The 27,014-nt window shown below is 36.0% G+C and overlaps 2 protein-coding genes across 2 annotated transcripts; one reads left to right on the top strand and one right to left on the bottom strand.

Annotated features, from left to right (window-relative positions):
• Window positions 1–5,971: 5,971 nt before the first annotated feature.
• Window positions 5,972–20,974, top strand: LOC137385585 (thrombospondin type-1 domain-containing protein 4-like). The gene is made up of 11 exons (XM_068072072.1): window positions 5,972–6,079; window positions 8,334–8,538; window positions 11,249–11,421; window positions 12,232–12,370; window positions 12,723–12,818; window positions 13,099–13,228; window positions 14,080–14,287; window positions 16,082–16,249; window positions 17,213–17,392; window positions 19,944–20,132; window positions 20,381–20,974. The coding sequence occupies exons 1-11, from the start codon at window positions 6,008–6,010 to the stop codon at window positions 20,645–20,647; spliced, it is 1,827 nt and encodes a 608-aa protein (XP_067928173.1). The 5' UTR covers window positions 5,972–6,007; the 3' UTR covers window positions 20,648–20,974.
• On the bottom strand, window positions 20,929–25,720 carry LOC137385586 (proteasome subunit alpha type-4-like). Its single transcript, XM_068072074.1, has 8 exons — window positions 25,651–25,720; window positions 24,951–24,993; window positions 24,527–24,689; window positions 24,351–24,428; window positions 23,882–23,970; window positions 23,411–23,541; window positions 22,188–22,311; window positions 20,929–21,240 (listed from the first exon to the last, which is right to left on the bottom strand). The coding sequence occupies exons 1-8, from the start codon at window positions 25,651–25,653 to the stop codon at window positions 21,089–21,091; spliced, it is 783 nt and encodes a 260-aa protein (XP_067928175.1). The 5' UTR covers window positions 25,654–25,720; the 3' UTR covers window positions 20,929–21,088.
• Between the last annotated feature and the right edge of the window lie 1,294 nt (window positions 25,721–27,014).

Consider the following 27,014-nt stretch of genomic DNA (forward strand, 5'->3'; position numbering starts at 1 on the left):
CTCATTCTTGACAATGTCTTTGTGATTTCTTTGCACGGGTTTCTTGATTTGAACGGTTAGTAGCTGTCATGGCCATAATATATCGTTAACTTGTAAATAGCGGGTTGACTGTTCGTTTCAATGTCAAGGTTGTACTTGCAGAGCCATGGGTAGGTAGCTCAGTTGGTAGAATTAAGACTTGTAGCTGCCCTGTTTTAAGCTAACCGTGTTGCTTTAGGCAGCTTCTTCATCATTGTATTAGTTTTGTTCAGCATTAGACAAATGTAGGTGGGCTTTGTTGTTCGAACCACATATCTTTTTTGTTTCAAATGTGTTTCATTTAAGAGTAGAAATAACTGGTGTTTGACTAGTTTAGAATATAATCCTATTTTATTTAACCCTCTAAAAACACGGTCTCATAGAATATAATGGTGAATTTTGGCAAATTTTCTTTTGTGTGCTAAAAGCTAGCTGACTATGAGCGGGCCAAGCTTGTTGCACGGGTCAGACATGTCCCACCACTTTCCTAAAACAAAATAATACACCACATTAAACAACCCTGCTATACTAGAAAAGTGAATTCCAAACAGACATGCTTTTTAGTGAGGCATAATTATGTAGTTTCATTTTTGTTTAGTAATGCTGGTCCCCACAGTCTGCCTGCTCACGATAGATTTTGCTGTAAGGTGGTAGTGCAGGGTTTTCTGGTGTCTGATGCGACTGCGAAGACAACTACATGTATTTTGTGTAGGCTCTATGTATTTTGTGTAGGCTCTATGGAAAAAAACAAGTTGTTTAGCTAACCTTTAGAATCGAGATACACTAATATCTGGGCTTTTAAATGCTTTTGATCTTGACCAAATCGAAATTGAACAAAAAAGTTTGAGATTTTTGCCCTTCATTTTTCAACAAAACCACTTTTTTGTATTCTATCGTACTTCATTTTTTATGTTACTATTAGTGAAAACCTAGAAGAGTGGGAATGTTTCTGCAATGCTTTTTTATTTCACATGGTGTTTCCAAGGATTTATTGCTATACTCCTTTGTTAGGGTATTTTAGATCATAACCTTGGCATAGCCTTTGCAACTTTTGTGCTTATGTCAAAATTGATCAACAACATGAAATGTTTGTTTTTTCTCATGGTCTTAGATAAGATATATTTTATTAGAATAGAGCACACGGTACGTTTCTACAGTTTTCTATTTACCATATACAGTAAAAAAAACTGTGTAAAGGAGGGTAACGTATGATATACTACAAGTAGAACAAACAGTACATTCCTCAACCTAGTCTGTTGTATTAATTAACTTCTCAATTTTCCCTCATCGATCAATTGCTGTATTTTACAAATTACTTGTTCTCTTATTACTTGCCCATACAGTTTAAGGTGTGAAATAATAAGCTGCTTTAAAACAGTTGTTTTATTGACTCATAATAGATTAAAATCATTTATATTAGCTATATCGGCAATAATAGTTTTGGATTTTAAACCAAACGGTTTTCAAGCTACCTTCTGAACAAATTATGGTTGACAACTGAGGTATGACTATACATGTATATTTAATAGAATTTATAGTAAAAGCTATATGCTTTGTATTTTGGCACCCTAAAGCTAAAGGTGATCAATAGTGCCTTCACTACCCAGCTTGCCAACTGGTTAATTGCTTACAATGTTCTCTTCATGTCTCAGAATCATGACCTTAGCTCTGCAACGCCGTGTTCGAATTCCTGATAATAAAAGTCGGTATTAATTTTTGTTAGTTGATATTGCACTGTGTGACCAATAGGTTTGTGATACCCAAGCATACAGACGACCAATTGCCATAAATTATAAATGGAGTTGTGCACCCAATTCTTAAATACTGTTCATCAGTTGTCATTGGCTGTACTAATAAAACTGTTGATATGATAGAGCTTTGTCAAAATTATTTACTTAGGTCACTTATAACTGTACTTAGGTTGCTTGTCAAAATTATTATACTTAGAGTATTTGGAAATTTCTCTGTCACTACAGGACGTGAGAAGCTTACTCTTAATTTACCTACACTCGCCGCAGGCGTCGCAGTTCTTTTACTGGACTTGGCCAGGCTACTGTTTCAATTTAAACATGCTAATTTCAGATTCAGGCTGTTTCAAATTCATACAGTCTAATGTAAATATTTAAATCTCAACCAACAACAGATGTCTACGGTCAAATAGAAAAATCATAAAACCCAAAATATCAATCGCAACTCGGTAAATTTGAAATATTATAACTACATTATTCCTTTAATTGATTCTTCTTACCGTAGATAGTTTTTTCTTTGGAGGTCCAAAAAGTTGTAGATTCGTGTTTTTGTATACATGAATGAAAGCCTCAATCAAAATGATTTACATAATAGACATGTCTATAAATATAATTCATAATCTGCTCTCAGACAGTACACATGTAGTAGAATGCCAAAGTTATGACACAGTGCTTTAGAAAGAAACTTAAAAAACCAAGATATTGCCCTTGGATCCTAGTGACGTATCCTGAAACTGAGGTGCCTGGAAACAACAGATACGGAGATAAACCCGGGCATCATCATATCCATGTTGAACAGTTCACAGGTTTTACCATCTTCATTACCACTAACATATTTGCTAGGCTAGTAGCAGGCAAAATTTTGTTTTTAAATATACCCTTAAATTGATCTGAATGTATTGAAGAAATTGAAACAATTCGCTATAGCTACTTACGAGACAGACCGATTGAGCCTATTCCTGTTGGTTTGTCCAGACAGTCTTTGTCAAAAATACTTCCTGTTCCTAGCACAACTCTCCTCTCTAGCCGAGGTGCTGCATGCAGCGCTATGAAGACGGTGAAGAGCATAATAGTAAACAGCTTCATGTTTGTTTGGTAGTTGGAATGCAAATGGATAGATGTGCGTGGGCTTAGTAAATATATTACTTTGCTGAACAGATGTCTTTTCGCAGAGCTCTTGGTAAGCCTGTAGTTGTTTCCTGTCCCTTGCTTCTTGGTTGATAAGAAAGCCTTGAGTTCAGTACAAGTTGTTATTTATACATTCAGTCAAAGCTTTGGTACTTGTATATTATAGTGGTGATCATAAGTTGAGGTGTGACTACTAAATTGGTACTCATGAATTATTTATCTTAGATATCTACTTGATGTCATTCTAAACTGCCACTGTTTGATAGTGGCTAATAATATCGCGATCAAGTTTTAGTTCCTTAAAATGCTGGTCACTGCATGCACAATTTCCTTCACACAGTTGTTCTCCAAATTCATGGTTACTTCAGCAGTGACATTCCGACTCTGATGTTTAAATCAGCCCAACGCTGATCACGCATGTAAACGGTAATTGCTATCGCTGACAAAGTTCATTCCAGTTTACTCTGTTTACTTTAAAACGGATCACAGTTGGTGAACTTGCATTGCGTTTTTTATTGCATTGCTATCTACTGTTAGAATCCTGCTCAACTAAAGGTCAAAAGCATATTTCTGCTCAGATTTGCTCTCCGTAACACGGTGTGCCAAAAATAAATAGACAATCATTGAGCAGTGTGCGTAGTAATAATGTCCTTCATTTACGATATTGACTCAAGCAGAGGTGACAATTGCTTTTATGTCACATCCTGGCAGATGATAACCGAGGTGATTATTGAATTAAAATAGTTCGTCAGAGTGGCAGCACCTTTGTCAATGCATGTTATAGAATGCTACAGAAGGCTAATTGCATGCCTCGGTAAGAATAGGGATGCGTGGATATGTTCTGCTCCCCGCGAGGCCCCAATAAAAGAGACAATCGAGAGAGATGAAACGAGAGAAGCTGTAATTCTACTCGATCCAAACATTGTTTATAGCTCAAGGCTTGTGCTGAGTGCAATCACAGCACGTGGTAGAAGCAATTTAAAACTGACTTTGTTAGACATTTAACTGGCAAAATTTATAATGTAAGTCAAATTTGATTCTACTTCGACCAGTTAATATAAATTTGAAAAAAGTTCTATTAGTAAACTGTAATGAAGCCTTCTCTTTAAAATTTGTGACACAGGAAACGCTCTGACAATATTTAGTTAATGTTTTTTGTTACAACTGGTTTAAGGTTGCTCTGGGATTAAATTTCATTTGTCTATCACTGCAAACACGAAATTCAATGTTTCTTGTCCTTGAGCCATGATTAAGTTTGAATTGAATTGAGCTCAATTATGTCAACTCTAATAGATAAAGAGGGAATATTCCTAATTCACAGAACAATAAATTAAGTTCGGATACTCGGCTCATGTAAAAACTTCGTAGCTCTTTCTTTATACCAATCGCATTGCCAAATGTTTTTAGAATACGTATTGCTTTTTGGAAGTGGACCAGAGCCTAAAAAGTTGACAAAGATAATGAGATTTGAAAGTGTGGTGTATCTAGGGCTTGTTAACTCGATGGTTGGGTAGATTACTGCCTGAACTCCTGTCGTGCCTGATGCCCTCAGCACGCGAAGGTACCTTAACATTTTTCTATTGCTTTTGTTAGAGGCTCTTTGAAAAACTTGCCCTGTAATTTAGGACACATGTTATTTCTGAATTTTTTTATAAATGTATATCTTTTCAACAGTATATTGGTTCAGTGAGCTGTATTTATTCTGCCTGAGAATGCCAATAAAAATGTACTAAATTTATCCACCGGAAGCAAATATTACAGACAGATCAAGTTGTATTCACAAGTACAGTCGACTCCGCGTCTTCTCATCTCATACTTAACATCTCAGACTTTTAACTGTCCGAACAAAATTTGGGGTCTGGGGTCAAGATGTACAATGTAGCCATGGCTGTCTGAAGAATGACAACTCTGACCAATAGGTGGTTCTCGAGAAAGATGACGTGAGCAACGCATGTCCCTGAGTGAGTGTTGTCTAGTAGTACTTGTCTAGTAGTGTAATGTTTGTTATTATTACTGTTACTAATATTATACCGTACCCTATTGCAGGTAGAATCATGTTCTACACTCTCATGTACACTCTGTATGCATATTGTAGTCTAGAAGTTTGTGTGTGAAACACTATAGGTTGTTTAATGTACAGTACTGTACACAATTTTCAATGTCCGGACATTGTCAGTCTGTCCGTATCAGCTCGAACATATGAGGGTCGACTGTATTGGTTTGTTTTAGCATCAATGAAACTTGGAAACTGGCTGATTTACACGTTAGGAGAGTTTGTAGCGTAATTTAAAGTTTCAATTACAAAATTTTGAGTATGATATCTGTTATTTACCAGTTGTAAGGAGTTAACGGAAAAGACAACTCCATACATCCTAGGATGAATGATTCTAATGTGCCCATTTGCAACTTCAAACAGCCGAAGTAGTGTTTCATAACTCAGTATTTTTATTCAAATTAAACAAAATATTTTTATGTGTGACTATAGTGGTAGAATCATTTAAAAGTTTATGAAAATCTTTTAGCAGGTTTGAGACTAGAAGTCAGACAACAAGTCTCAATTGCAATTTTTTTATAGTGTGTAAAATAGCATTTACTATATAACAGAAAGCATATACATGTATTACCATTGAATAAAAATGACTATATTATCTGTTTTAAATTGAGACAAAACTAGTATTCCTCAAGTATGATTGTAACGCGTATAGCTTCACTTGCATTATAGTTCTAGTTTAAACATTGGAAAGATGGTTGTTAGTTCCTAATGTATATACCGAAAGAGAATTGTAATCTGTGATGAGTTAGCGATATTAACATTAAAAATATACATTGATTGATACACACTCTTTACTCATTTTATTGTTTGCATAACATGATAATGCTGACAGGAATATTAAATGAAAGAAAAGGTAGCTTCTAGCAAACACTCGAATCTGTTTATTTGGCCAGTAAAAACCGGCCGCATAACTATAAAGCAAACAATAGAAAGGGCCTAAACTCGGTGAGCCGCACTCTCATTGGCTGGCAATAGTGAGGGCCCTCTGGAGCCGTACATGAGTTGAAGTAGAGCGTTACAGCAACTGTTATACAAGCAAGGGTAACAGAGCTGACTGATCATGTGGCTACTCTTAGCGGCGTCTGCTCTTTGCTTCGCTTCCATCCACTCGCAGTACTATCTTCGCGATCAGGTAAGCTTCCAACGATACCTCACGTATCGGCAGCTATCAATACCACACTGTCTACTGTCTATCGCTACACCACTTTGTAAAAATTTCTCAATTGCATCTTTGATCATCCGTAATGATGCAATACTATTTATCCTTAAAACTTATCGAAAAACCTTTAAGATCTTCTTTGGCTATAGCCAAGGATTCACTAACTACACTGTGCAAAATATCATCTCCTCAATGCAAGCAACAGATTTCACTCTGGGTCGTAATTTCCTTTGCGCCTTGATTCTTCTCAACTTTTTGCAGTGTGAATAAGAATTGAAAGCGAATTGCAGGATTGTGCAGGTGCCGCACGCATGTGATTGTTGACTTGGATTTCTAATCATTTATAAGACGCTTGATTGTTTAATTACATGAAACTCTAGCTAGTCATCTTGCATGACTCGTAAAAGAGCATATTTGTTCGAGAGGATTAGCAATAAGAGAAATGAGAAATTCGCAGGCTCCAAACTACAGTGGGCTTGCTCCCATCTGACATTAATACTAAAGATAGAGATATAATTTCAATGCATTTTAATCTGTGTATTTGTAGTCATGTTTAGTTTATTGTGGAAGTTTTGTATGATATTTGGCTGGGAACGATTTTTCTGTTTCCCACACTATTGTGTTACGTCGTGTAAAATGTCACACAAAAACCATAAGGAAAGTCATGATGACTAATTTAATGTTTTGAGTACCAGCATATACAAGCTATTTCAGAAATAAATCACCAAATTTGTTTTCAACTCTGTACAATACAATTTAAGAAAACGATGTCATATTCTTGCTTGTCAGTTGTTGCTTCTAACTATTCAGTATAGTGTAATCATACGCACTTATCTACATTAATTATCCTATTAAAAATACCTAAAGAAATTTGAGCTAAAATTGTCTACTATTATAAGTGTTTGAGCTCTTTAATTTACTTAAATTAAAATTGTAAAAAAATATTACTTTATTACCAATAAAGTGATATATATATATATATGTAAAATAAGGGCAAGCGCCTGTTGAAACTGTCTTTGGCATATGCGAGAATTATCAAGTACATTGTTAATTAAATGATACACTGGTATTTACATTCATTATTAATTTGTAAATATCATTCAGTATTATAGTATATCACCTATAATATTGAATTGTGCAACCTATAACGTATCAGGGAGCATCCATGCTGCTTTATCAATTGCTGTCTAATCTAATAGTATATAATCTATACAATCTATATAATCTATACAATCTATATAATTTATATAATCTATATAATATAATTGTTATAGTAAGAATAACTTTGTAATTCTATCTGTACTTGGAGATTACACCCGTCCTTCCGTATCTCAATCTCTACTACTAAGATAATGCCTAAGTACACGAGGAGCCAAAACTCTACTTAACTCTTCATTGCCTAGACAAGCACCCATTGGAAATAAATCAGATCACGAGGATGATTGCTTATTATATGAGCAATGACTAATATACTTATGGTGAACTGCAAGGACCTCTTTTAAGATGTAAAGAAATCAATATTGAGCACCAATTAAATTATCTTTTACATAATCGCTGTTAAAGTCTTTGATTGGCTTATCTTCTAAACAAACATACCCTCAAGTATTACTTCTAAGATACAGCTAACCAGACCAGCTGATAATAGGGAACGTATATATTACTCTCCTTAAGGTAATATCATATAGCTAATTTACCAAATGACATGTTTGGTCAACGATTATGTAAAGCTTGTTGTCTCATCGATAGGTTTAAAAAGTTATCTCATGTGTGAATCGTATCTTTGTACTGTTGACTAGCAGCAAATGTGGGGAAAACTTAAGCCAATGGTATTTTTACAACCAGAATACATATACATCTTTGACAATTTTTAAAATGTCATAAAACTTTCGCTACAATTCTGACAGTACGAAAACTTTTATTATTAATAACAGCTAATGGTTAGAAAAATAAATGATTGTGTCATGCGGGATTTGAACCCAAGACTATAATGTTTGCCACCTGGCATGCTACCACCTGCACCAATCATTCACCTTTTAAGATTTTAGAATTATTGTGCACATGTTTATTTTCTGGGTTTTATTGGCACTCAGGATGATCACTCATGGCACTCGAGACTACCAGGGTACTAGTTACCAATAAAATGACTCATGGCACTCGAGACTACCAGGGTACTAGTTAGTTAGCGATAAAATGCTAAAACTTACTTGATTGGACAATACTGTTGCAGACGGTCGGATGTGATGGCATGCTAGGCTCTGGAAAAAGGCTCGACCGCTGCGGAGAATGTGGGGGAGATAACACCACCTGCAGGGTCATCAGTGGCATTTTTACTAAACGGACAAGCAAAGCTGCCTATGAGTACATTACTGAGTTTCCAAAAGGAGCAGAGAGCATCAACATTACAGAGGCACGAAATACCAGGAACTATTTAGGTGAGTTTTGTAGATGGCAACATAAGCAGATGTGTAGGTAGTATAATAACCTGATGTAAGTACCTAAATTTTTTAGCTGATTGGCTAATACTACTGTTTGAAAACAGGCTCGAGCTCACCAACTAGCAAACCTCTGGCTGTATCATTAACTAGAAGAATCTCATAAAGTGTGAGTGAGGACTACGGACTGAGGGCTGTGAATGGCCTAGAGTTAATCTTATTCGATAGAAAAGAACTGTTATGTGTGGGAAAGAAGCTGAAAAAAACCTTTGTCCTAGATTGATCATATAATAGTGATAAAAGCATTAAGTTGTGAAAATATGTACAGCCATGAAAAATTGTATAGTCATAGGCCAATAAACTGCAATGAGAAAGGTTTTTACTTCAACTTATTTCTTATAATGAATGTTAGTGAGAGTCTATATTTGAGCTCATTTCATCTAAAAAGGTATGACTAAAAAGAGCTCTCGTTTTGTTTTCACATAATTTAGAGAGACCTTAAGTAAGTTTAGACAACTCCCATCGATAGAACTCCCAAGCTTTTGTTCATGTAATTAATTTTCTTTGGAATTGCTTTTTGCATACATTATAGTCCGTGTGGAAGTATGTCTGAATAAAAAGCATAAAGCAATCTAATACCATCCCTCAAAAGACCTTTTTCAGAAACTAGGCTAGATGAAATGTTGGAGTAGTTACTTCATATAAAAGATATTGTAACGCAACAACATAAACAAAATGTCTGCGCAGTTTTAAAGTTGAGTGTGTAACTAGCTGTCAGACTGTCATGTCAATGAACGTCCCGCGTAAATCTGACTTATGAGAAATAAATATATCAACTGACAGACAGCATGTTAAACACGCACAAAGCCGGGATTTGCTTCATGTGACTTGACTTTTACGAGTGACTTGCACTTCAGAATCTATTCGGTGAAGGTAAGCCATTCACTAGGCGCATTATGTAAGTGAATATATTTGTTCTGTCTTTGTCTCGTCAATAAATTATATACATTATTCCATCTCTTTTATCTTTTCTATAAGCTCCCCTTCTTTAGCCTTCATTGTTTTATTATGATAGTAGATCACATCGGCTGTAAGCGCTTGTGAAATGCAGAGCTTGTTGACCAATTGACTTAGGAGGAGTAAGACTTTTTGTCTTACTATTCAGCCCAAGCTACTATCTACTCACCACATTATGTATCTACTATTGATAGTCAGCTCAGACTACTATCTACTCACCACATTATGTATCTACTGTAGATAGTCACAACAGGCTACTGTCTATTCACCACACTATGTATCTATTATAGATAGTCAGCTCAGACTACTGTCTACTCACCACACTATGTATCTACTATTGATAGTCAGCTCAGACTACTATCTACTCACCACATTATGTATCTACTGTAGATAGTCCCAACAGGCTACTGTCTGCTCACCACACTATGTATCTACTGTAGATAGTCACAACAGGCTACTGTCTACTCACCACACTATGTATCTATGATAGATAGTCAGCTCAGACTACTGTCTACTCACCACACTATGTATCTACTGTAGATAGTCAGCTCAGACTACTGTCTACTCACCGCATTATGTATCTACTATAGATAGTCAGCTCAGACTACTGTTTGCTCACCACACTATGTATCTACTATAGATAGTCAGCTCAGACTACTGTCTACTCACCACACTATGTACCTACTGTAGATAGTCAGCTCAGACTACTGTCTACTCACCGCATTATGTATCTACTATAGATAGTCAGCTCAGACTACTGTCTACTCACCACACTATGTATCTACTATAGATAGTCAGCTCAGACTACTGTCTACTCACCACACTATGTATCTACTGTAGATAGTCAGCTCAGACTACTGTCTACTCACCGCATTATGTATCTACTATAGATAGTCAGCTCAGACTACTGTCTACTCACCGCATTATGTATCTACTATAGATAGTCAGCTCAGACTACTGTCTACTCACCACACTATGTATCTACTATAGATAGTCAGCTCAGACTACTGTCTACTCACCACACTATGTATCTACTGTAGATAGTCAGCTCAGACTACTGTCTACTCACCACACTATGTATCTACTATAGATAGTCAGCCCAGACTGTCTACTCACCACACTATGTATCTACTGTAGATATTTAGGTTCTGTATTTTGCTATAGGAAAATTTAGAATATTCTAGATTTATAAATTGTGAACTCTACTTGTATGTGTTTGGTCTTCACCTGCTTCAAATATTTCAAAATGATTTGGCCATATTCGGTCTCTGGTCTGAATGTAAACCATCCATGGAGTGACTTGGAGTGACCATGGAGTGATCCATGGTGATTCATGGAGTGTGTGCGCATGTGCGCGCGTGTGTAACTCGCATTATAGAAAAAGTTCATTTGTATATGTGCAATCCTAGGTACTTTGCTCTATGGCTGAGAAGATAAATCCACTATTTCAAACACCGTAAAGACATGAAGCCAAGCAACTGAAAACACAGACTAGTCATTGGTATAATGTACGAAACTACATACAGAGATTTCAAAATGCTCTCTTTAAAAATCCCTGGAGACCCAAACCCATTCACCCAAAAATCAGTGGTTGGCGGGTTTATGTTCCAGCCACGTTCTCTCTTGCTCATTTCATTTTTGATTGGCTCAACCTTCATCTAGTTTTGATTGGCAAACTCAGTTCAATTTACAGCATTGCGGTATTCGAGCACCAACCAGAGCATACTTAATGGGAACTGGTCGCTGACCTGGGCTGGTGAACACGATGTGGCTGGCACCAAGCTTGTGTATAAGAAGCCAAGACAGCATGGTGTAGGAGAGACTATTTATATCCAAGGACCTCTTCAAGAAGAGATTACACTTCTAGTAAGATTATAGTACTAATAATGCTATGTTGTAGATAAGAGTCCTTAACTAGCCTTGATATGGTGACAATCGATCTTATGGTAAGAGTCTATACTAGTTCACGAAAACCTTGATTGTGATCAATATTGAGCTTGGCTAAAGCAACTATCTGTATGAATGTGTAAGGTTGAAGGCTATTGTCAAATATATTTTCTCTGTCTCAATAAGATAGGAATAAAATATGATATGCTTATAAGCATTGAAACTACGCTGTGTGTTCAAGGAAATGTCACATTCCTACAGCCACTTATATCGGCAAACATCTTCTCCAGCATACATAGGAGTTATGAAAGAGCCAGCGTATGTGACACTGCAGCGTTGAAATGTTTTAACAAAGTAATAGTACACAGTGTTTGTCTGCACAGCTGTATGGGCTACAATCGATAAACAATAAAATGGGGCTTTCAAAGATTGTCCTTCAATTCTATGCTGTCAGTGATGCTATTAATAAAGGCCTCCTGCCAGCAAAAGAGATTTTCCGTTTAATTTTCAGTGAACTTGTTTGCAGATCATTTAGCTGATATATTACCAAAAGCATCATGCTGACAGCTTTGACCAACATTTGTTTAAATTAGCAGTGTCGTTACCAGTATTATTAGCAAAGAGTCATGCTTTAATATGACCAGTGTAGCTCATTTTACTCAACTCCATGTCGGTTTGCTGGTGCGTATCGTAGTTGCTGGTGCGTATCGTAGTTGCTGGTGCGTATCGTAGTTGCTGGTGCGTATCGTAGTTGCTGGTGCGTATCGTAGTTGCTGGTGCGTATCGTAGTTGCTGGTGCAGACGAGGAACCCTGGTATCTACTATCACTACATTTTACCTGTAAGGCCGAAGGTGTCGACCAACTCTGCGGCAGCTCACCCTGTTGATAATTATGCTGACCTTCCCAAGTATGTTCAAGACTCACTAGGTGAGTAGTTGTCTTTTCATCACAGTCTGTTATTTTCGCTTGCATTCTCCGAGTCGGTTACTTGATAGATTTGGTAAGAGTGTATAGAGATATTAGTAACTCATTCCAATCAGGAACAGCAAGGTTGTTATACATTTAACAGTTAGCAGTTATACTATTTAGTGCTAAAGTCTGACATCTGTATAAATGCTGCCACCAAAAATGTAAATGAACCATGACCAATCATGACCAGTTTGATTGGACTGAATATTTTCAAACAGGCCAAGTACTCTACTTTTTTCATTCATGATTTATAAAACAATTCTTCACTCTTACAAACTGAAGGAATGATTATACATACATTTATTTATAGGTCGTTTGAGGTCACCAAGTCAGCAAGGATACGTCGGCGTTACTTACCAATGGAGGGTGTTGGATGATGGTGGATGTTCTGAACCGTGTGGAGAAGGCAGGTTTTAGCTTGTCTGCTTAGGTCTAGACAGTAGCAAGCAAGTGGTTGCCCTTACTAGCCATAATGAAAAGCAACATATTGCATAAACAAAATATTAAAGAAAAACCGTTTGGAGATTTGCAAATAAAACTCAATATTATAACTTGACGAGTTTTGTACTAACTTCTTGACAAGTTTAAAGATTACACAACTAGAGATATGCATTATTTTCTATCCCGAACAAATATCACATTAACAATGCTTATGTCGATGGGAGTCAATAGCTGTTGTGTTATAGGGTTGAGAGAGCAGAGAGTTGTCTGCGTGCTCGTATCTTCTAAAGCTACAGTAACAGAGGAAAATTGCCCGAGTTTACAGAGACCTCAACCAGAAAAAATTTTATGCAACACGCAACCATGCTCACCCCGGTAAACCAGTTATTTTTATATAATTCTGTTGTATGTCAGGCATACACGTATGTTATATTACTTACGATGAACCAAGTTCTTATTGTTTTCTTGTTTTATTGTTACTTCCTTTGATTTTCACTACCGTGTTCAAAAGTTCACTGACTACATCGAAACAGTTTCATGCTTTTTGCTTATAAAGTTCTTGGCAAAGCTATAAAGCTATAAGCAAAGCTATAAATTGAACGACTGAGTGAAGAAAAGTTAAACTGACATGAGAAGAAAAAAGCTAGTTGAAGAAATGAGAATTCAGGTCAAATTGTTTGATAGATTTAAAAACTAGAAAATATTTATTGATTAAAAGTATAAAAACCCAAAACAAATTTTGAACAAAATCTTTATTTTTTGGTACTTAGCAAAGATATATAGTATAGCAAATAAAAAAAATACAAAAATAATAACATTATCTTAAAACAAACTTAAAACAAATTCTTCCTTTGAAAATTTCTCCACGCAAATCTAAGTTCTTGTCAACATTTATTTTTATGTTACTGATTTAGGTTAAAAGTTTTTAAAACCAAAACACCTATTTATAGTATCAACTACTTTATTTTGCAATAGCAAATGTTACTTACTTTTGGCATACCGTAGATACCTAATGATTTATAATAATGTCCTTATCCGTTAATGTATTCAAATACCAGCTCTTCTTGAGCGGAACAATTCTACTTTTACACACAACTCTAGCGTATTTCTTGTGGTAGCGCCTTTGTCCACATACCATGAAATATTTTGAAAATACATCAGAATGCCAATATAAGTAATTACCTATGACTAACTAAGCCTAACACAATTAGCTAACTCTTCCGCAGGTGGGAGACAGACACATGGTCAGAATGCAGTGCTACCTGCGGTCACAGTACCCAGACTAGGAGTGTCACATGCAGAAGAAGAATCTCATCCATTGAGTCCGAGTCTGTTTCTGCTGTGAATTGTGACAGCACGAAGAAGCCGTCAACTGTAAGAATGTGTTCTAATATCCAGATGTGTCACACTTGGAAGCACTCAGGCTGGTCGAAGGTAAACAGTTGGCTCAACAGAAAAGACAATCTTCAGTTCCTTTGTAGTCATTGACCGAACTTCATTATAGAAATCAGATGAAAAGTCAGTTCACCATTTTCAATCTTAAAAAAAATGTAATTTTTAGCATAACACAAACCATCTAGACCTTCAAACTTAGGATATTAGCTAGAGAATATTGAAACTGAAATCTTCACTTATTTCTTCACTTTATCATTCAATATAGAAAGTTGAATGCGTTTTGTGCAGCAAAAGTCCACAATAAGTGTCAATTGTTGCATGGTTTTCTCTGCTGTTCATACGCATTCAGCATCTCTACTGCTTCACCATGTTTATAAAGACAACTTAAATGGTTCCAACAAGTTTCAAAACTTCTTTTAACTCCACATCGGTTTGCTTAAAATTTAAATAATGCAAAAAATCAATTTAAATTTTACCCTTCAATAAAATTAATTAGAAAAGTGTTTGATACGTATTTGTTTGAAAGTTTTTGTTACTACACTCTAGCTAACAGTATCTGAAGAGTTAATTTTTTAAGAGTAAACAGAGTGTTAATTTTACAACTTTTCTGTACAATGCAACTTTTTCAAGATTTTTTACCAAGTTTAGACTACACTTACATATGTTTGTACACTTACATATGTTTGTACACTTACATATGTCTCTACACTTACATATGTTTGTACACTTACATATGTTTGTACACTTACATATGTCTCTACACTTACATATGTTTCTACACTTACATATGTTTCTACACTTACATATGTTTCTACACTTACATATGTTTCTACACTTACATATGCTTGTACACTTACATATGTTTCTACACTTACATATGTCTCTACACTTACATATGTCTCTACACTTACATATGTTTCTACACTTACATATGTTTCTACACTTACATATGTCTCTACACTTACATATGTTTCTACACTTACATATGTTTCTACACTTACATATGTCTCTACACTTACATATGTTTCTACACTTACATATGTTTCTACACTTACATATGTTTCTACACTTACATATGTTTCTACACTTACATATGTTTCTACACTTACATATGTTTGTACACTTACATATGTTTCTACACTTACATATGTTTCTACACTTACATATGTTTCTACACTTACATATGTCTCTACACTTACATATGTTTCTACACTTACATATGTTTCTACACTTACATATGTTTCTACACTTACATATGTCTCTACACTTACATATGTTTCTACACTTACATATGTTTCTACACTTACATATGTTTCCACACCTACATATTGGCAAAAAATTGTTTTGCAAGCTGAACAAGCATCAAATGTTTTAGCAACTACAGAGTAGATTTTCTTTTACACAGCATTTACTCTTTGGGTCTTGTATGGTGCCTTCAACCTTCAGTATAATTTTAAGATGCATGTACCAAATGTACGCTTTTATAAAATTACATCCTCTGATAACAAGGAAGACGTAAGGTGGGATAATAACACCTAGTTCTTTGATGATTTCATTCATTTATTTTTTTTTGTAAAAGCTCAGTTTAGATTAGGACAAACAAAGCATCATTCAAAAGCGTGATACTATCTTTTAGTAATTGCCTTCTCAGACATAGGAGCACTAATTAAAAACATACAATATTTCACTTTATTCTATTAGCATTAGATACAACCAGTTTGCAACAACCAGTTTGCGGTGAGTATACTTGAGTGTCACTTATTGGCGCTTGTACAACTTTAACAGTGATTTTAGTCACACCGTTAACAGATATGTTAGTGCTACTGTTAACAGTGCTCAGCTCAGTGCGGATCAGGCAGCAGACAGCGAGTAGTCAACTGTGTGAACGGAAATGGAGGTGTTGTCGATGATAGAAAATGTAGTTTGGACAAGCCCCGAGATACTGAACGATGTTACTCTTCTTGCGATACGACATGGTTCTACAGCGACTGGCTCAATACGGTAATAAGTATTACCAGAAGATAATAAAGTGCACATAAACTAGACTATTTATGTTAAGCACACAAATTGAACATGTATATTGTTTTTTAATATGTAATGGATGAAAGTATGCCATCTTAATCACAACAGTTTGCTAAAATTACTAACGCAGTTGATAGTTTGGTGAGCTTTTGGGCTAATCTTTCACGTTGTCCCTTCAACAAGTTTTTACAAGCATATGCCCATGTGTAAAAGATGACATCATGCTGAATTTTGTCACAATCATCCCTCTATAAACCCTTAAACAATATTGAGCAGTGCCTTTGGTAAACTCTAAAATTCTCTTGTTAATTAGTGTAATATGCTATTTTAAACTAAAAAAATTCCTGTTATATATAGTTGGTATGTAAATGTTATATCCAATATTGATCACCTGCTTTGTTCCACGGAGAAAGTTATACTGAAGTCCTTAGCTCTACCTGTACAACACCATCAACTGCTTTGACAAGACTGCACAAGTAAAATGCTTGTTCAAGAGCACCAGTGCAACAAGCGAACAGCTCGGCTAATAAAACTATTGTATAAAGATTTAATAATTGAGAGTCGTCCGCTTTTCCTTTTGGCAGAGAGTCCATGGCTCTTAGCCATGATCAGCTAGTGTCACTGAAGATGGATACCCTTTTATATGTCACAGTCCTGTTATAGTGGTTGCAGTCTTGTTATCATATAGATTTCTCCAAATCATTCATATGACGAACACATTTTGTAAATCAAGCGTCTGCTGTCAGCCTTTTATTTTTATAATAAACAATCCAACAATTTCCTGATGTTTTTCCTCATAGATTTAAAATCTAAGTAATAAAACAGCTTCGCTATTTCATTTTGTTGAACTTGATGCAAGTTTAAAACTTTCACACGTGCCGTTATCAGGATTTTATTTGTTTTTATTTTAGCACGAGTGCTAAAAATCTTTATCGTTTCTAGTGCAATGGATGTGGCAGAGGGGACCAGACAAGAGAATTGTTTTGTCCAGCTGATGAGGAGTCATATAGTAGCCTTCGAACATCCTCTTTATGTGGCTCTCCGCCTAATAGAGTGCAGGCTTGTGAGAGCAGATCTGAATGTAGAAATCTTGGCAGCTGGTTTACCGGAGCTTGGTCAGACGTGGGTCCTTATGTTGTTTTATCTGATTACATCTGATATGAGATTGCATAAAACTCTTTCAAAATTTATGCAAACATGCAACTACATAAACCTTCATATCATTCTGTTTATGCAAACATGCAACTACATAAACCTTCATATCATTCTGTTTATGCAAACATGCAACTACATAAACCTTCATATCATTCTGTTTATGCAAACATGCAACTACATAAACCTTCATATCATTCCGATTATGCAAACATGCAACTACATAAACCTTCGTATCATTCTGTTTATGCAAACATGCAACTACATAAACCTTCATATCATTCTGTTTATGCAAACATGCAACTACATAAACCTTCATATCATTCTGTTTATGCAAACATGCAACTACATAAACCTTCATATCATTCTGTTTATGCAAACATGCAACTACATAAACCTTCATATCATTCTGATTATGAGTATAATTGAGTTGATTGATAGCATTGAGTGATAGCAAAATTTTCCTGCCACTCTCAATTATTCAACTCATTCATAATTATATCAATTCTTAAACCATAACTGTCACGAACAACTTTTATCGTATTTGCTAGGTAAATCAGACACGCTGATTCCGATTTTGTACTCAAAATAAAGATTAGTCCACTAACTTTCAGAGTAATGAAGGCTTTTTTACAGCGTTTTAATATCGGTCTCGAAAACAACACGATCGGCATAACAAGCTCCGCCCATAAATACGTGACGTAACCTAGCTTTTTAGGAACAGAAGTTACGTAGGGATGTTTAGACCGATTTAGAATAATAGAGATGGGCGTTTTAAAATCCAGTAATATCTAAATTCAGCCTTAAAAATGATATCAGTCTTTTTTGAAAGGTAGATAAGCTATTTAGCGTTGCATATTTAAAAAAAGCGCGATAACAACGCTAGCTTGTGATAAAACCGCGCTTTTCGAGCTCATTTTTCTCGGCGTTCAGCCCATTTAAACGTCATGTAACAAGCCACGAGCAATTTTAAATAGTTTATATACCTTTCATAAAAAACTGAAATTATTTTACAGGCTGGATTTAGATAATAACGGGTTTTAAGACACCAATCTCTATTATTCTAAATCGGACTAAACATTCCCAACTTCCATTCCTGAAAAAGCCAGGTTTCGTCACATATTTATGGGAGGAGCTTGTAATGCCCATTGTGATGTTTTCGAAACGGATATTGAAACGCTTTAAAAAAGCCTAAATGACTTTAAAGGTTAGTGACTAATCTTTATTTTGAGTACAAAATCGGAATCAGCATGTCTGATTTACCTATTGGACACGATAAAAGTTGTTCGTGACAGTTATGGTTTAAAGGTTGACTTGCAACAAAATTCACATTATAGTTATTTGGTATCAAAAGATTCACCATGTCTTGCTCTGTTGTGTTGTAAGTGCCAAATATGTGGAAATGTGATTACAAGCTCTTAAAAGCTCAAAAACGAAAAGCGGCCGTAGATTAGAATCTCTTTATTTCGATGACGTAACCACGAAATTTGGTCATCGTCTTGTCACGTATGTTCTCACGTGAATTGAAAGGCCAATAAAAAGCTCAATATAAAACTTATCGTAGTACTAGTTTATGACAAACACTTCGGGTTTTACCGAAGACCCCGTATCGAATATAGATGCTCGCTACTTTACAGTTTTATTTCGGCATTATTCAATCGTCAAGTCGTTCTCTGATCATGTGACCCACTACTTCGCAAATAATTTTTGCAGCACTTTTCGATTATCACAGGTGACCAACAGGCTCGCCATGATTATCAGACAATGATATGTACTCTTTCGAGCTAAGGTTAAAAAGTTTAACGATTTTTCATGGTAAGTTATAAGATATCAGTGCTAAAAGTGACAGCATTACAATGACGATAAAACAGACGCGTAAGAACAATAGACATAGTTTTATTGAATGCATGAAGTATATTTGTGAAAATATTTTGACGAATAAGGTTGCAAGAAAGTGTAAACAGAAACCACCTCTCACAACTACATCACATTTGAGCCGTTTTGGAAAGGGAATCCAAACTACGGCGGTCTCGTGTGGCTGTGATTTTCTGTTCGTTTTTGAGCTTTTAAGAGCTTGTAATCACCTTTCCACATATTTTGCACCTACAACATAACAGAGTAAGAAAAGGTGAATTTTTTCATATCAAATAACGGTAATGTGAGTTTTGTTGCAAGTCAACCTTTAAGTATTTTAAAAACTAAAAATTTATTGGCTGCTTCTGTTCCATTTACAGCCAGTCATTTCAACAATGACTGTCTCATGGTTTATAATTTATCACTGACTTCTATGTAGCTGTGTTTTTTTCCTTTTCTTGCAATCTGTTTGGGTTTAGTCACCTCAACTTCATGCTAGATATGGCTATATCTGTTTACAGCATAGAAAAAACATTATAAAATACTAGAAAAGAGATTGTTTTTTGGTAGTCAATTGAAAGGGTGTATTCAGCATGTTAACAAGTAAAATAATAGCAGTTATTCTGTTAATCAGTAAACATTAAATACATAATATTGTTTGATTTAGTGTGAAGGAAGTTGTGAAGAAGCATATCAAAGACGACATGTCTTCTGTATGGCTGTGGAGCACAGCAATTACGAAAAACTTGAAGATTCTCAATGCATAGGGCAGGAGAAGCCAACTCACAAACAAAAGTGTCAAAAGTTACACTGCAACCAGTCAACATCTCTATGGATGACAACTGATTGGTCAGAGGCAAGCACAGGAGTTTACTTTTATTGTGCACACAATCATGCTAAATAGTTCAACTAACGGTTTAACTAGAAATCAAGATACTTGTGCTAAGCAGAGCAAAGGCTTATATAAATATGTCAATTCTTGTTAATCCAAGCCAAGTTATATTTTATTGCTAAAAGTTTTAATACAGGATGATCAAACCACTTTTTAGAAATTCTATTTTCTCGAAGGATAAAATAATATCAATCTTTTGTTGCTATTCACAGTGTTCAGTGAGTTGTGGTGAGGGACACCAGAGACGGAGAGTCATGTGTTTAAACAAGGATCGAAAAGAAGACAACTCTTGCTTACAAGATATAAAACCACCTACAGTAAAGAACTGTGCAACACCTGCATGCCCCATCATTCAGCAATATGTGGACTCCAGTTGCACAGACAAATACAGGTCTTGCCATGTGGTTGTACAGGCCCGGCTTTGTAAACTGTCTTACTATAATAATATCTGTTGCAACTCATGCCGCATCACTGGCTGAGCTTCAAGAGAGATGTTTGCGATCTGGGATGTGTATGTTTCAAAGTTTGTTAGCAACAGTTCAAGGGAGTTATCCTGAACCATAAGTCATACTGGCAGGTGGCTGTTTTACCAAGTAACTGATTTTATGCTAAATATTATTGAGCATACTGTATTATTGTATATATGTGCAGAGTGTTTCAAGGGTTGTGCATACTGACAATGAACTGCCTCAAATATTTGGGAGTTACTACGGCAATGCAGGTACCTGGGCAACACTTTGCTGTGTACTAGCCCATGATATTGTGTAATCGTTATATTTTAATATAGACTTGCCCATATGGCTGTACCTGTCCACATGCAGAGATATACAGATTTATAAGCAGCACTCTACAGCAACATGTACATCAATTGGAAAGTTATCTACAGTATCTGTACGCTAATGCGAGTCATCGAGTATGAGTTATTTCGCTGTTGGCTGTTTTTTCTTTTCTTCTGCCCTCTTTGTCTCCTCTTCCTTGACCTCAAAGTCCTTGATAAGACTCGTCACCTCCGCATTTTCCAGAATACTAATCTTAGTCTTGTCATCAACCCTTCGTAAGACAGCTATTTCAACTGCAACACATTAGATTGGAGTTAATATCGCACAACCTTTGTATGAAAGTGAAGTCGCTGTTTCTTCACATGCATTGTCAACCAAGTTTTATCATAAATATAAGCAACATATGCTTGTATTAAATATCAATAGAATAGAAAATTGGTATAGCAACCCATCAGCAAACAAAACAACGAGAATTCAAAAAGAAATGCTACCAATTTTGGTAGAGCATATGGGCAGAGCCTAGAGATTATAAGACTTATCTTCTGTGTGTAACTTAGCCAACCGTGATCAAACTCAGATCTGAGGAGATGGGTATCGGAATGTAGACACCGATCGAGACCAGGCTTGCAGATTGAAAGTACCTAGTAACCTGATGGTATACTGGTATAACGAAGGCATGCTACGATGCTAGTACAGTGAAAGTGAACTAGATAACTGAAGACGGGCTAGTAGACTGAGAAAGGGCTAGTAGACGGAGAGAGGGCTAGGAGACTGAGAGAGGGCTAGGAGACAGAGAGGGCTAGGAGACTGAGAGAGGGCTAGGAGACAGAGAGAAGGCTAGGAAACGGAGAGAGGGCTAGTAGATGGAGAGAGGGCTAGTAGATGGAGAGAGGGCTAGTAGACGGAGAGAGGGCTAGTAGACGGAAAGAGGGCTAGGAGACTGAGAGAGGGCTAGGAGACTGAGAGAGAAGACTAGTAGACTGAGAGAGAGGGCTAGGAAACTGAGAGAGAGGACTAGTAGATTGGGAGAGAGAGGGCTAGTAGACTGAGAGAGAGAGGGCTAGGAGACGGAGAGAGAGGGCTAGGAGACTGAGAGAGGGGGCTAGGAGACTGAGAGGGCTAGGAGACTGAGAGGGCTAGGAGACTGAGAGAGGGCTAGTAGACTGAGAGAGAGAGGGCTAGTAGACTGAGAGAGAAGACTAGTAGATTGAGGGAAGGTTAGTAAATAGAGGGCACACACCCTTCTCTGCTGTGATCTTAGTCATGTCAAGGGTCTTGCTGAGCACTCTGATAGCCAACTTCTTAGCCTCTTCTAAAGAAATCTCATCATCTTTATACTCTTGCTTCAGCATTGACACAGCAGCCTGTGAACAAAGTCGGCGTGTGAGTGCCCAGATAAACCATTGGACAGCTATTCCAATTATAAAACCAATGACGGAATCTTAGCACAAAACTAAAGGCATCTAGAATAAGCTATACTATAATTGTGTAATGTTGTAACAAAGTCTAACATATCTATAAATTAGACCAACTGTAAAAAAGCAATGAACAAGCGACTGTTAGCTCGAATGTTGTGTTAGCTCAGTGCGGGAACAATACATTTTTATATTGAATATATTTGTATCATAATACAATGTACTCCATTTTTAGGGAATGGCAGTGCCTGTAATATAAACACACACAAAAATAGTAAAAACTGTGTTGATGAACTGTGAAGTCTGTGAATGAGACAGCCTATTGTGATAGCTGGCAATAACTTCGCAACGCATGAATTACCAGATTTTTAAAACAATCAATTGTATGGAGATGATAAGATGTGCATACTCACGGTTATTAAAATTTAAATGATGTATGTTTGCAATTTTATCAACCTACACTCTACCCCCGTATATACATGTAAATATGATCGAGATGTAATTTAATTACTGTACAATTATTGGCCACTATTATACCACAAAACAAAAGCCCAGAATTATTTCTAAGCATTTTTACAATAAACAATTCAGGTGAACATCTTACAATACTAAAGCGCATTCCAGATGTAAGCAGAAAGTCACGCTGACTTTAAACAGTTTATATTTATTTAAGTAATGAGATTGTTTTCAGAGATTCAAGAGATCTATTAGTATTATAATATGACCATACCATTCAGGATTACTTAGGCTTGCCCATCATACTCATCATCATGCTCATCATCTCTTTTGTTTGAGCAAAAACCATCAATTCATTATCAATATTGGATGTTTGATATTCAATAAATTTGACCAACATTCAAAGTAAGCAAATCACCCGTAATAAATGTTCAAATGCCTGTTCCCAGTTCTCAAAAATGATGACTATTGAAAATTCATCGCATATCACAGTGTGAACTCCCTAAACATATGACACCAATCAGATATTTAGAAGCTAGCTAAGTCAATGTGAACCAGGTGGAGAAGTAAAAAAAACAACTCGGCTACTCACAGCACTATTATTGCCAATACAGGTTGCCTTCCAGCCACTGTAGTTACCGCTGGGGTCACTCTGATAAAGCTGGTAACCATAATGTTTGTCCCAACCCATGTAAAGCAGCGACACTCCAAAGGGTCTCTTTCCTGTAGCAGACCATATTTCCCTGATAGTGATGTATGTTTTGGTAGACAATCATATTATCTATATAACAGGGTGCCTCGACTCGATCAAAACTGTGAATCGCTATGTTGATGATAAAGTCACTACTTGCTGTCCAGTCATACTATCAACCATAGCAAACCATACACATATAAAACGCTATAGCCGAACAGCTCACTGCAGTGCTACAATGCTTTTCGCTAAGCTTATTTTGCTCCAATGCCACAACATTTAGACATTGCCAAACGGAACTCTAACGTTACAGGATGTAACATTTTAATTTTTGACCCACAAATCACCCTTTCCCAATAAACATTGACACACCTCCAAACTGAGTGTAAGCTTGCTTCACATCACACAGAGTACTGACAAGCTGCTCACAAGGCATTGGCTCTTGGTAGGTCAGCACGTACCTACAATTGTATGCAAAATGAAAAGGAAGCAAACAAAGTGGCTGGGAGTAAACAGTTACAATAAGGAGAAACACTCAGCGAGAAGATTTACTTATCCTATGCTAATCAGTATCCGCTGCTTCAGCGACCCTCACAAGAAGTGCAGCAACGCTTCAGCTACGGTGTCTATTAGCTCGAGTATTCAGATCTCATCACTGTGCTTCCACACAATTGCAATAGATAATCATTATTCCGTTATTTTATGACGAGACTATTATATTTTAATGTAAAACTGATCAGCAAGTACCACATTTAGATAAAACAGATTTAACAGAATCATTCATAGAACTACTAAACATCTTACAAGCTAATCTGTAAGTTTGATGTAAAAGTGTACCAACCTCTGAGCTATGAGACGAAGTTCATTTATCAAGACGTTTGCATCTGATGTAATTCCTGCTACACTAGTTGCCATGTCACTGTAAATAATAGTTGAAATACCCAACTCACAAAGTGTAAATTCATGCTTAGTACATTAAAAGATGTAGGTTACAACAAACTTTAAGTTAAAACTTACTCGTCTAGCTTATATATTTTTTCGGAATATGATACTTCATCTAATAGTTTGTTTGTGATTCTTCTTTCAGCTGCCAGTAATATACCATCTTTGGCTAGAATTCCGAGACATGTGCCAGCGTGACCAATAGCTTCCATCGCGTATTCCACCTGGTAGAGTCTCCCTAAATCGTCACACAAATTCCGTCGTCATAGATATATATATATATATATAACTTATTAAACCAAAGTTACTGATCTGAAATTTATGCACATGTGTATTAGAGTTTAACTACCATAGAATACTGAAACCTAGAGCCATTCAACCCAATGAAACATAAACCCAAAGCCATCTACTCAGTGAATGCCATTTTTTAACAAATTTTCTCAAAGCAAATAAAAAATAGCGAGTACGTAGCATACAATAGAACAAGTAGGCTACTTACCTTCAGGAGAGAATATAGTCGTGCGTGAGTCATATCGCCGAGACTGGAACGTGAAATAGATAATTGTAGTACACCATCATGACAAACATGTGCTTTAGACAAACGAACTAACCAAGCGATATGTAAAATTAAAAAGATTGCTTTTAAGAGGACAAATATTTTCAGGTAAGCCAAACGAGTAGGAAAAAATATTGAACAAGAAAACATTCCAAAACTTATGCTAAAAATCGGAGTAAAACTTGATAAACTAGTGTTCAAATCCCATACATTACTGAAAAATAAAAAATCTTAGATATTAGCAAACTACACTAAAACGTAATCAGAATATATCTGTGCAACTTTAAGAACACATTGTTGAGACAAAAATCATAAAGTATTATCTTGGAACCAATTTTCATATTTCTGGTCTTGACAACATGGCACTAAAATATTTAATAAAAGGTCCAATGAAAACATTCTTTGATACTGGTCAAAAAGAAAAAAGAGGTGCAGGAACAAATGTGATGACGGGCAGTTTTTGAAGCACGAGAGCATTTAATTGCAATGGAGTATTTATAATTCACGCAAAATTACTCATATTGGCTAAAGAACAACTAATGACTACTTGAGTATAAAAGCAATAATTTTTGATGAACAGTAGAACACACATAGCATCATAATACCCAACTTCGGCAAGAAAATTTATAACTCAATCGCTCACCATTTTCTTTTTTCATTAGCTAGCCCGAGAGTTTATTGTAGAGTCGTTAAAACCATAAAAGTGTGAAGGGGTAACTGGACTTTTGGGCGACAGTCACTAGGGCGACAGACACGTAGGCGACACTTTCGGTTCGAAAGGCGACAACTTCAGACGGAAAGGCGACACGGCAGACAAACCGGCGACAAATCTAGACTATAAGGCGACAAATTGGTTTGCTGTTTGATTGAAGGCAAGGTAATGTACTGACAAACTATGAGATGCTGTCGTTGTGTGCTATGCTTACGTATATTTTTGAAACGTAGCCTTGAAAATGTTATTGTTTTTTACAGACTTTTTTATAAATCGAAATTGCAACGTGTATTTTTAAACGCCATTGGTGGGATTGGGATTTCTCTAATTATGCTAGCCCAGACAATTAACAAAATATTAAGGTTTTTTTTCTAAAAATGCATCTAGCTTATTCAATTAAAGCACCAAAACTTGTTTTTGTATCAGCATGTTTGTTCAAAACTGTTCGAAAAGTCACGTTCTCGGCTGAATTGTCGACAATCTTGTCTCTGAATATTGAAACTTTAGAGATATCCCTTCTCTGATTGTTGAAACTTTAGAGTTATCTTACCTCGAAACGAAATAGTTTTATGGTTTCGATCGTCAAAATTCACAGTAGCTGGGAGAAGTGGTTGCTCTTTGTGTGAGATGAAAGACAATTTCCTATTATTTTAATTTCTCATTTACTTGTGGAAATAATAATTTCCTTATCCTTGTTTCTTTACAATTATGATAATAATTCAATGTCATTATAATGCAGACTCAATAGGCTAAATTGCGGTTCACACTGATCTATGTTTGTTGAGATTTTATTTGAGTATGAAGAGTGAAGGCTTTTTCTGACATAGGTGTCTAAGATATATCCATATTTTACTAACTTCTGCAGCTTGTTGCAAGAAGACTAAACAGCATCACAGAAAGCTTATGGAGAAATGATCCATTCCAAAGCATAGAAATCAACTGGTCCTGATGCCATGTTACCCTAGAGTCACTGGAGATATTTGACCGAATTACCTTTGTCACAGATCCCGATGGCACACACAACCTGTAGTTTGAGACAATGAGGAGTGATCAACACCTCAAAGACCTTTGTGATATATACTCAGTTGCAGGTTAATGCTGCCATGTACCACATCATATACTATATTTTGCATTTTAACACGCACTATGAATCTTTTTTATATGCGACTATTTTAACAAAGGACGGACTTCAGAAAAGATGGGAAGATATTACATAGACAGCCATTGGCTTGAACTTAAATAACAACTTTATTAAATAGTGGTGTAGGGAATTTCCTGCAATTATTTTTGTGTAT

The sequence above is a fragment of the Watersipora subatra genome, chromosome 1, assembly GCF_963576615.1.
Source record: "Watersipora subatra chromosome 1, tzWatSuba1.1, whole genome shotgun sequence".
NCBI lineage: Eukaryota > Metazoa > Bryozoa > Gymnolaemata > Cheilostomatida > Watersiporidae > Watersipora > Watersipora subatra.